The 12,440-nt window shown below is 39.2% G+C and overlaps 1 protein-coding gene across 5 annotated transcripts in view; it reads right to left on the bottom strand.

The window, feature by feature from the left end:
- LOC131694201 (formin-like protein) overlaps window positions 1-12,440 on the bottom strand; it is a 134,715-nt gene that overhangs the window by 99,158 nt on the left and 23,117 nt on the right. For 2 of the 5 annotated variants that reach the window (XM_058982695.1, XM_058982696.1), the window contains exon 2: window positions 1,839-2,490. In XM_058982695.1, the coding sequence (XP_058838678.1) occupies window positions 1,839-2,108 (270 nt within the window). In that variant the 5' untranslated portion in view covers window positions 2,109-2,490. Of the gene's footprint in view, window positions 1-1,838; window positions 3,079-12,440 lie in introns of all 5 variants that reach the window. The other 3 variants (XM_058982697.1, XM_058982698.1, XM_058982694.1) reach the window with 2 other exon arrangements.

Genomic DNA, 12,440 nt, shown 5'->3' on the forward strand with positions numbered 1-12,440 from the left:
TATAGAACAATCAAATTTGTAAACCAGTGAAAATAGCTACAGCAGGGTGTCCCTTGTTGATTATTCAACAATCGTACCATATGGATGAATGAGTATGCCTACTTCCGCATAACAGTAGGTAGGTAAATAAACGATGAACAAAACTGCATTCACAACAACGAATTAAAGTGACAAAGACAGCGATGACGAGGTACCTCAATGGAACTCATTGAGACGTGTGCAGTGAATGCATGCAGGATGCTCAGTCAAACTGCTCTTGATGTCGCACCAGGAAGATGCTGGGCAGGAAACAGGGATGTATCCGGAATCAGAATGATTTTAATTTTATTCAGGAGCAAAAGCCAAACAGAAATAAACTTTCTATTTTTTCTCAAAGAAAAAAAGTTGAATAGAACCTTTTTGTGTCCGAAGAGCAAAATATGTAACCGTAGTGGGTCTGGTACCAAGACAGTGTCAAATACTGACGCGACGAAATCGAAACGCAAATTCTTCAAGGCTTCATGTTCAAAATAGTTTTAAAATATTGGGTGATGAGCCTATTTTCACCATACTAAGCAAAGTGCCTCAATAATTCGGTAATTTCTTGCCTTACAACCAATGGAATGCGTAAAAATTGACATCAACCGCTTTGTTTCGTTGTTAAGAACCAATATAACAACACAAATGCGTTGAAAACAGTACAATTCTCGTGTTTGAGCACAATTAAAACTCGAATCGAGTACCCTTATTGTTGCGCTACCATTTGACTCAATGCGTTGAACAAAGATGGCAGACACTGCTCTAACCAACGGCTTCAAATGGGTAGGGTGATAATAGAAACATGGCGCAAATAGTCTCATCACCCTAGCATGTTTGCTTGTCGAAACGATGTTTCGTTTTCACTGTTACTCATCAGTAAACAGAACTTTTGTACCAGTAGTTTAGTAGTTTAGTATGAACACAAGCATTGTTTAATTTTTGGATTTAGCGTCTATCGGGTGCCAATGCAGTGCAAGATACTGATGAAATTTTCATCTAATCGAAACAGTTAACTAAACGGGGGAGGAAAACGAGGTAAGTAATTTCTTTTCCCAGGCAAAAAACCAACAGCTTGTGATATTGCCGTAAAAATATCAAATGTAAAAGGAACTTATACTTACAAACATGTGTTCGAGCGAGGAAAAGTGCGAATTGAGTGCCTCAATTTTCACACAACCATTTGAGTAATCTAGTCCCTATATAGTTTTGATCAGCCTACACAAGAGGTTTTCATGTATGAGACATAAACACTTAAAGCTAATAACATATCCAGAAAACCCTTTCACTTTGCTGAAGTACTGCTCACCTCTTGGCACTGAAATTCAGCCCTGCTGACATCTTTATGCGCTGTTGGAGTGCGCGTCAGTGCCAAGTTAAATAAGCTCATAATGCTCGAGTGTACTCATAGAGTCTCGTGCACTAGTCTAGTACCCTAGCTCCCAGCTCGAGCCCAGAGTCGTCGTTCCGTTATGGAGCAAGCTAGATGGGAATGCCATAAGGTTACGCGACCGTATACAGCGGCAGTTCCAAACGAGTAAATATTTATTTTAGAAGGGACCGAACGTCTCCAGCTGGCGAGCTTCTATCGCTACGCTGCCGACGAAGTGAATACATCAACTCAAGAAAGAAAGCTGCCGGCTGTCGCTATACTGAGACAAAGAAAGATGCATTCTTTTAGCTTGATCAGGAGACTGCGCTTCCTTCGTTATTATAGAACGTGTCTAACTTCCGTTTATTGAGGTAATATGCTTTTTATAGTCGTTCCAGTAATTTACAGTTGCTGTAACATTTTCTGTGTAAACAAAAACAAAATAACTTACCAGCACTTTCGCGAACCGACGATCCAGCTCGCCAATGTCTGGCATGGGTTGTAAATTCCGCGACCGGATACTAGCCTGACGTACGTGACAGCTCGACGGTTTCCATGCATCAATACTACTGATGCCACTCGATGGCGACGGTAGCAGTGAACAGGGCTGTTGAATATCCGGATGGTGTGTTTCTACAAGCACACTGCCACATTTGGAACTACCGACGCCACCGTTACTGGCAGCTATGCTGCTGGCCGCTTTAGACGATGCCAAACCCATTTTCGGTCACTGGGGTGTCGCCGGTTTCTTTTACGTTTTCGTAATTACAGCACACAGATTAAACACAAAACACTTCGATCACATAAACACGTAGGATTTGGCTCATTCATAGCACTTCATAATTTTGTTCTTCCCCGTTACGAATTACGCATGCCATTCGTTGTATTTATCGAAACACTAACTCCGCTAAAAACGGTAGCATACGGCTATGTAAACACTACTGAATGGATCTCTTCCGATCGTTCTGGTTGAATTGAATTCGTATGCTATAGCACTGCATATCACAGACCCCCAACGCGTAAAACACAAATAAAAATCACGTGCCTTTTCCTTCCGACCCCCCGCTGTTTTGTGCGTATTAATACAGAGCTATGCAAATGAGCTGGAAATCACACAAAACAACAATTACATTCAATGAATGCTAATACCGCTCACCAACGAAATGGAGGGATAATTCTCACTTCCGGTGAAGGCAATCATAGTCACCGGCCCGGCGAAAAGCAACGGATGTCTCGCGGAGCCCTGGCTGACCACCCACTCACACCAGTCAGCAAGTTCCGATACATAAAACACGAATCGGTAGACCACGACCGACCGACGCGAGCTTCCTATGAAACTGCTGTTCGCCTCCACCGTCGTCGCCGCCAGAGTCGTGTTGCTCAAGAAATTTACCGTGCGATCATAATCAAACAATCAAGTTTCGCGAGAACGAGTTTCGCATTTCGCAGTGCATCAATTCCTCATAATGATGATGAAGCTCCTTCTTTCTACGTGGCTCGTAGACTATCCGAAATCAGAAGGTTGATTTCAGTTTGGCTTAGTTCGCGGTCACTGTCGTCATTGGTCAACTAGCCAGCGCAATAGTCGCGCGAAACGGTTAAACCTGTGGACAGTGGATTTAATGTTTTGCTGCGATATTTGTTTTTTTTTGCGATCCGCTGCTCGTGTGATGCGAAACGTGAAGTTCGTGCTGAAATAGACGAAATAGGAGAAAGGAGGTTATTACAAGTATAAAACAAAAGTATCGGCAAATTATTCAAACAGGGGTAAATAAGGCTAGGTGAGCCAGTAATTTCAATGTGGTGCTGGCTATAGTTATACACACAGTTTTGGCGATCTATGTATAAAGTATTCAGATCATAATTAAGAATCTGTTGAGGGGTGATATAAAACCATATTTAGTAAATAAATCATTCTACGCATACCATCAAATCTCAACCGTTGTAGAAATATTGAACTATTTTCTGTAACGAATTAGTATGTCTTAAAGTGTCTCTAACTCTAAAAGTATGCTCTTTATTTCAATTTTCTTTTGGTTACATTACAAAGATGAGAAAATTGTCTATTTACACTGATATGTTTCAGTTCATGAGTTTAAGCAAGGATTTGAAGTATTTGAAAGCTGATGTTTTAAACGAGTTTTTTTTTCGTTTTGGAGATAGAAGTAAAATAATAAACATCATTGGAGGTCATCTATACATCACGTGGATAATTTCGGGGAGGGTGGGATATACGGAAAAGTCCACGCTTATCCGTGGAGAGGAGGTGGGGGACAGGAATTATCTACGAGATCCCGATAGGGCAACAATACGCAAATAAACTTCCGTAAACTTAAACTAACTCAAACTCTAATTCAATTCGTTTATTATGAGTCGGAGTTTGTAGAGCGGCGATATCCATCGCACATTTCACCGAGTCTTCTTCGTATTTAGCTTGTCCGCCGGTCCAAGTGATACACAAGGGTTAGCTCCATCCTGGTCGATCCTGCATCGAGCAAGGGATAAGTGTTAATGGACTTCTCTCTGCCATGCACCGTAACTCGGATGTACTTTAGCAGAACTCCGCCGATCAAACAGTAAGGAGATATTTTGCGATGAACTGCTGGGAATTTGTTTTTCGTGCTTGTTATCATCGTGCAGCTACCGATGATGAAGATCACATCCGTTATGATCGCATGAAACTTTCCGTTCGCAGGAATTAAAATGCTTAGTCAGACTCTTCCGATAGATCTTCATTCACCAACACCCATCGTGCACTCGGTGACATATCGAGGAACCTAGCATGCTTTGTCTTTTCCTCAAGCGAGATCGGGGAATGTAGATGAATATAGGCTTCTTCCTTCCGGTTTCTCCTCGCAAGCCGTGGTCGGTTCACCCCACTTAAAGCTTTCACCATTCATCCAAGCCACTCGTTGAACTTCAGCAATGTAGTTGCACAACACACCTTCCGATAAAAAACCCAATTCATTTTTAAGTTTGATGGGAGGCTGTCAACTAATTCTTGTAGTAATGCGAAATTGTACAACGACTCATCCATCTGAGGAACGTGACAGACAGAATCTGCACTGCAACATTCCATTTTCCATTTTATCAACCTTGGGTGGAGGAATCATCCTAATCTTGCGCACGATCGTCTCCACAATGAACTCCGGATTACCGAAGTGTATTCAATCGTTGAATGATCATCGGAATGTTGTCGGGATGTAGAAGCAGACCTTTGACAGAGCTTAGCGCTTTGTCGCACAGACTTTTCAAGCCGATCAAGCAACTCATCGTTTCGAAAACCACACATCCGGCAAGTCATTTCATACACTATGACAAATCGTGGCCAATATCTTCAGAATCGCCGCCAAATTTTAGTAGATCTTTCGTAGTTTGCCGTGCCGCAAGATGTCCTCTCGTAATTGACACGTCATCGCAGTACGAAGTTTGGTGATCTGGTTGCGGGGTAGTAGTTACCATCGGAGGTAGTCCAAGTTAATAGGTTAGGTAGCGGGGGTAGCGGAAACTGAAAGCTTGGAACCACCGGAAGTGGAAGGCACGCTGTCGAAATCGTTGCCGCCGGAACTGGTTGCTGAGACGCCAAGCTGTTGAATACTTAGAATTAGAAATTCCATGAGGAGGAGTTCATAAGGCTCCCCTAAATCACGAAGATTTTCTGTTCTGATTTTTTCATCAATGCCTTAAAAGAAGTTCGATACAAAAATTCCTTGAATTGTTTTGGACTTCTCAGGATCACTCTGAAGGTAAGAAATTTCCTTAATTTTGCAAACCCTTGAATTTATTAGACGCCCCATTGCTTGTAGGGTTTGTCTGATTCTTGATAGACTTTCCAATGTTCTTACTTGAAGTTCATGAAATTCCTCTTGTGTAATGCATTGTGGAACTAGATGAGCGCTAGACACTTTTGTATATTGTTCCTTCTCAAAGTATTTTTGTGCAGATACTGAGTAACATGTACATAAATGATTTTCCCTGAGAAAGAATTCCTTCTTTATCGACTTCGACTGTTTCTACTGTCCCATATGAAGCCTTTCAACTCGGTAGGACCGTAGGTGGTCTACTTTCGAACCTGAAATAAAAATATGCTGACTATTCAGAAGATTTTAAAAGCAAAAGCCTGAACAGAAATTTTAAAGATTATCCCAGCTAAGCTAAGAGATTTCTAGTCAACATCGACATGACATCGTTTGCCACGTATTTTTACGCCTTCGTACCTGTTCTCAAAGTTGAATTAACTGCATGGTAACGAATGCGAGTTTGACATGCGTGATACCCTTTACCAGAAATGCTAAAGATAACTGCAACTAATGATGTATTTTTTTACTCGATTAACGCAAATAATCGATTAATTTCTAAAATAATCGAAAAATCAATAATCGATGAAGGGTATGCTTTGAAAATGAAAGTCGCAGAACAAAAAATATGACAAGACTTCTCCAAATTTTTCAAAATGTTTCTAGCGACCTTTTTTTGGTTGGAAAACTAAGATTTACTAAGTAATCGATTATTGATTTTAATCGATTATCTTGGTCGATTAATCGAATGAATTAATCAAGCTCTCAAAAATTATTCGATTAACGGATAATCGATTATTTGCGAAAACCAGACATCCAAGTCTTTCAGGTACCAGGTTGTCTTCATCATGTTAATCGATCTCCATTTTTCCCGATAACTTCAGCATGACAATATTTTAAACACAGCTAAAACTTCATTAGATTCCTAAACCACCAACCGAAGTGTATTACTCTGCTTGACCTCACTGTAGGTACTTTCTGATCCCCACTGCACCTGCCGATCGTAATTACAAACGGGAATGGTTCAGTGTCATCGAAAGCAACCAATGAAATGAAATAATAGTTGGAAGAGTTACGCGATCTTGATATCCGAATAAGTCCAAAACTTCTGGAAGTACACGATGTTTGCAACAAAACAGAACAATCAACCCCGTTAATGGCACAGGTTAGTTTACGGGTTAACGGAAGAAACATCGATGTGCACTTTTGGCAGCACGGCCAGACGTAAGTGCAACAGAAACTGTACTAACCCTCTAAGAACGGTTGGTTTCAAAATCGTCCAATGAAGGACGTTCGTTGGACCAATTTGGACAACGTCCAAATAACCGTTCAACGAACGTCCATCGTTGGACCCGTGTTGAACGATTTTGAAACAATTTTTTGGGCGTCTCAGTGGGAATTCAAGCGAGACTTAGGTAAGGATCATCTTGTTTGTTGCACGTGGTCTTCATTGTTTGCTCGCCATTTTAAGGGGTCCGTCCTTTCTTTTCTAGTGTCTTCAGTATTCTTTGCAGTTTAGATTATTCTGAATATTTTGGTTTGCTTTGTCTTGAATGCGTCGATAATGAATTTGGTCTTTGTGTTTTTAATTTTCAGTACAGTATTGTATCTACTTGAACCGGTTCCGAAATAAGAACAATAAGTTCTCTGTGTATTCATATTGAGATTTGTCTCACTGTTCTAAAGTTTGTGATCGTTTGTTACACGCTTGTGTTTACAACTTTATCACTTTTTATTGTTGATTAAGTTATGTCTTCTTTTAGACCCAACCATGTCCATGATTATTTGTACTGGAATGACAAATTTTAAGTGTTCAAAGCCCGAGAGCAGTATGTACTTTTTAACATGGACAATTCTTACAAAATACTGTTCCATGTTGACATATAAAGATATATCAAAATTATCTGAACCTATAAATAATTTTATAAAACAATTGGATACACGCAATGCTTGACAATCGACATCCTTAACCGTTATGTGTCCGACGCGGTACCCGGGTACCTTTTTAGGTTTCAATTAATCAAATTCCTATGTTTTAGAACTTCACTAAGTCAAGCTTTTGGGATAATAATATTATTGATATAGTAAGGGGGAGTTAGGAGGGGCTCCTGATTTTTTTTACTACGTAACAGGCCGACATGGGTACCCGGGTACCCACAAAACTGATATGCCAATAACTAAGGTAATCTCCAACCGATTGTGATGCTTTTGGGTGTTTTGGAACTCAGGAACTCATCCGCTTTTGGCCTTGGTAAAAATGAATCGGGTTACTTCATTCGGTTCCCGGGAATTCCGATTTCCGGAAGCAGGTTCCAGTACTGCGATACTATTTGTGAACTTCAATGGAATACTAGCAATATGGGTATCAATATTCTTGGAATTGGAATCAGTAGGCTATATCTCGTGGTTTCGGAACCATTTGATTATTTGACCTCGGAACGGACATTCCGGAGCAGGTTCCCGTGGGGCCGTGAGTGGCCATTCCATTCCAATTTATTTTTTTAAATTGCCATAGGGTCCCGTAACAATAAATACCAGACTTCCGAGACAATTTGAAGAGTTCTGATACGCATATTGCTAAGACATTATTAAAAATTACAAATCATACCTTAGTATTGGAACATTACCCAGGAAAATCCGGATTACCAAGCACCAGATCCATTCATCCGGTTCAATTTTACAAATGTAAAAGTGTCCAAATCGGATACAGGAAGCCATAGTTATGAGTTTTTTTTTGTTGGACACATAACAGTTAAAATACATTTACAACGAATATGGAAGATTTTTAGTCGAATGCGAAACCGAAAATGTGAAAAAGCACGAAGCACATCTGTAACGTTCTAGATATGATGTGACTAAATGTTGCAATCTCAATTAGCAAATGGCTACTTTCCAACGTGCAGAAGATTATTCGTGCGGTCTTTGTGAATCCGATTACGGAACTTCGTATCATCTGATAACTATGTAACTGCCCTGCGGCAAAACAATTACGTTATTAGCTATTGTTCACGGTAAAATGGCGTTTAGTTTCATTAGTAACTGTTATACTGTTTTGTGTTGTGATTATATTGGGTTACCTTGTTTTATTTCTATACCTTTCTTGCCCCCCCGCTCTTTCACGTTCCATCAGAGAAATTATGAGACGAAATAGCAAGGTGCAAATCACCAAACAACGTACGAAACGTGCCGATTGAGCTAATATTTAACGATTCCTAACTCTTGTGTATCCAAATTATGCATCCAACGGGACACAAGCAATGCTTAGCAAACGTCATATTTGCAATAAATTTACAACATGCTCGAGAACACAGTCCATTTGCATCATAGCCCGATAACTGTTTTCCGATGGAATGCACCGACGCATCGCCCAGCTAGACTTTCAGCCCATGAAAAATGGAACCACTAAGTCTCCCAGGCAGACAGCATATCAGCCAGGAATGCCATGGCAATCAATCTTTCTCATCTCCCTCCCGGGTCTTATTTGGGCTTCGGTCTTGCGGAGGACTGCGATGAAAGCGATGGAAAATAGGCAGAAAAGAATGTTAATTCAAATATATTTTCCATACCTATATATTCGTGGCTTGTTCCGTAGTGTACTGCACTGGCTTCGAGGGCTAATATAGGCGGCACCACGTTCTGGTGCGTATATGCATCTATCGTATAGGTTTCGAACACGATGTGTCGTTTAAGGCGTACACATTTGTGAAAAAACTGGCTTCACCGTTTCGAAGATTAACAGATCTACACACTTTAAGCCTCACCGTGCCTAGCTGACACGGGCTCAAAACCGGGAAGCTGGCTTCGAAAGCCGGTTTTAAATCCCGCTTTCTTGAAACTTACGGTGGAAACGTCTTGTCCCCACGCAGTTCACCCCGTATATCAACAACCGACAGAAGCCTGTACAAACGCTCGAATGCATCTGGAAAACGTGGTTCGTAGAAAAATGTCTTCCCATCGCTTTTTCTGGTATGTCTATGTACGAACCGGCATGAGACGATTTGTTTAGTACCCAGATAGTGTTGGCGTATCTTGTCTCGGTGCGCTTGTTTACCGGAACCAAATCTATGGGAAAAAGAATGCTCTAAGTACAATAAGGCCTGCCAGGGGCACAATCGTACTGTCAGAGTAGGATTTATAACGGATGGCATATTTCAACTGTATATGAAGTAAACAGAGTTCTAGTTAGTCTTTGAATTTTGAGCCAACATTCCTTGCGGGAAATTAGCGAACTGTTTCATGAAGCGCTGCCGTTCTTAAAAAAAATGCTTTAGATAATAATTTAGTGCCACAAACGGATAAATGCTATAATCAGACGACGAGCACCCAGCATTATTATTCTCGCGCATTTGAACATATGTTTATGTGCGCTATTCATAACATTTATTCTTGCGCTTTCTTGTATTCTTCGAGAGTGTCTTTCCATAGGAGTAAAATGCATCTTCGCAATCTTGAGAAATAAGAAACAATCTTACCATCGACTGAACATGCGAAAGGAATACAAACGTTGGGGTGGTTAAAGATTATATGATACTTCGCGGGAAACTGTCGATAAGGAGATGATGAACCATTTTTCCGATGACCGCAAATCGATTCGTTTCTTAAATAGTAAATACAACACTCAACTCAGACTTACAAAAATGTGAAATTTAAATTCCAATTAGCGCTGTTGGTGCTCATAATAAGTGACAACTTTTCTGGGACTAAATTGACGCTAAAATAAATCAGAACAACCCTAGAGATATCGTGGTTATGGAGACTCGTTTGTATGCTGCCGGTATGTACATACGTAATTTTTCAGTCTATGGAACCGGGTGCCTGCACTCAGAACGTGGGATGAGGACTGAAAATGTCTCGAAAAGCTAACTTGTGGCAAGAAGACATGCTTTGTTGTAGCAGAGACGGTGTTAGATCGAGCCTTTATGAACGATGCTAATTCCTCTGCCTTACAGCATAATCATCTGCATGAAATGAATGTTTATAGTTATACTTTGAGCATCATTTCACTTATTCCGAGCAGGGGCTAACGTTTGCAACAAAGTCGGTTGTTTAGCTGTATGAAATTCAATGTTTTTAAGCCAGTACGTTTGAAGACAAAAAATATATTTCTAAACTGGCCGAAAGTTGGGAAAAGTTATATCAAAGTGGATTTTGTTTGATTATTAAATCGAAATAACGACTGTTAAGACTGTTCATTGGTGATTGATGCATTGCACACGACAGAACAGATGTCACAAAAAAATTCACTATGGATTTTGCTCTAGCTAGTCCAAGCTGCAGCAGTATTACTAAAATCCGCTTTACTTAGAATCCGGAAAAAAAACTAGGTGTTTCTCGGGATTGAATCGTAAGAAACATGTAATTTTGTCAAAATGAAGATATTTCTTTGCACATCTATAAAAAATCGCAAACTAGCTTTAACTGTGTACGGGTTAACTCGCTGACATTCTTTGGAATTTTCTCTTTCCTCTACCGTACACTGGACTGGTCAAACTTTGCGGTCATTTTTCCCATATTTAGAACAATCTTTTCAATCACAGTACCACTGTAGGACCTCCCGGCTGTAGTGGCACCTTGCCAAATCTGACCAGAACTTCAGACACCCTTACTTAGACAGCTGCAAGTCCATCATTTTATTAGTGATACAAAGCTTGGCTTTGAGTCCACAGCTGATAACTCCTTGCCAGATCATCAGTTGCCTGACGAATTTATCGGCGAAAAACAAACTTAAATTTGCTTCGGAGAACATCCCATGCTGTGACCAAATAAAACTTTTGCTTGGAAACCTGCCTGAAATCCATTTTGACATAGGTTTCTTCGTCCATGTAAAGTAGGGCATTACAATTTTTTTCTTGGAATTCTCAAAACCCCCCGCCCTCTCTCATATTGTGACAAATGTCAAAGTAAGCTCAGATGCCAAATTTCATATCATTTGGACATTTCTAGTCTCCCGCCCACTTCGCTTGAAATTTTTGAAATTGATGCTATGGGAAAATATGGAGGAAAAATATATTAAATTTTATAACTTAGCAATAGTAGCAATCAGAAAATTACAATTTATACCTCTTTTTAAAGAAAATAATCTTAGTATTAGAATGGAGATAGCTTTGTCTCTAGAAAAATACGGAAAAGTAGGGTATTGGATCATTTTGGCCCCAAAATCCCCTATTTTTGATATTTTTTTTTGCTCCGCGATGCAAATTATACATATTATGCAATTTTTCTAATGTGAAAAAATCTCAGAAATTGAATGGAACCTTTGTCCAAATACGAGAAGTTGGGGTTATATGGCCTTTTGTCATTCATATTAAATTTATATTTATAATTTATATCATTCTCACGTGCATATATTTCTATAATGTTTCACTTAATTTTAATAAATTGTACCTTGTGGAACGTGGAAAATTCTTATGAATAAATTAAAAATAGGTTCGTTACCGGTAAAATTCAGAAACATCAAATTCACTGACATATAGTCTCGATTTCACATTTTTTATCATAAAATCGCACATATTAACTCCATTTAACAACAAAATTATTATTTAATTTACTACTACTAGTGTAAAAGAAGCTTAGGGATCACATGAGAAAAGATTCATTCCTGGGAAAATAGGGGAAGTTGAGGTATTAGAACATTTAATGAAAAAATGTGATTTGTAGAGTTAATGTCAAAAAATTTAATGTTCCTAATTTTACCGCTAACGAATCTATTTTTGTTGTATTCCTAATAATTTTCCACGTTCAACAAGCTACATTTAATGAAAATTGATTAAAGAATAATAGAGATATATGCACGAGAAAATGATAAAATTCAATATGAATTACAAAAGGCCCTATAACCCCAACTTCTCGTAGTCGGACAAAGATCAAAAAGGTACCGTTCGATTGCTGAGATTTTTTCACATTAAAAAAAAACTGCAATATATGTATGATTTGCATCACGAAGCAGAAAAAATAAAATTAAAAATAGGGGATTTTGGGGCCAAAATGACACAGTACCTCACTTTCTCTATCTTTCTAGAAACAAAAATATCTCCATTCTAATACTAAGGTTATTTCCTTTAAAAAAGAGGTATAAATTGTAAATTTCTGATTGCTACTTCAAAAATTACGGCATTTAATGTATTTTTCCTCCATATTTTCCCATAGTCCCATTTTCAAAAATTTCAAGCGAAGTGGGCGGGAGTCTAGAATTGCCCAAATGATGTGAAATTTGGCATCTGAGCTTACTTTCACATTTGTCAAAATTTGTTTGGGGG

Source organism: Topomyia yanbarensis, chromosome 3 (assembly GCF_030247195.1).
Source record: "Topomyia yanbarensis strain Yona2022 chromosome 3, ASM3024719v1, whole genome shotgun sequence".
NCBI lineage: Eukaryota > Metazoa > Arthropoda > Insecta > Diptera > Culicidae > Topomyia > Topomyia yanbarensis.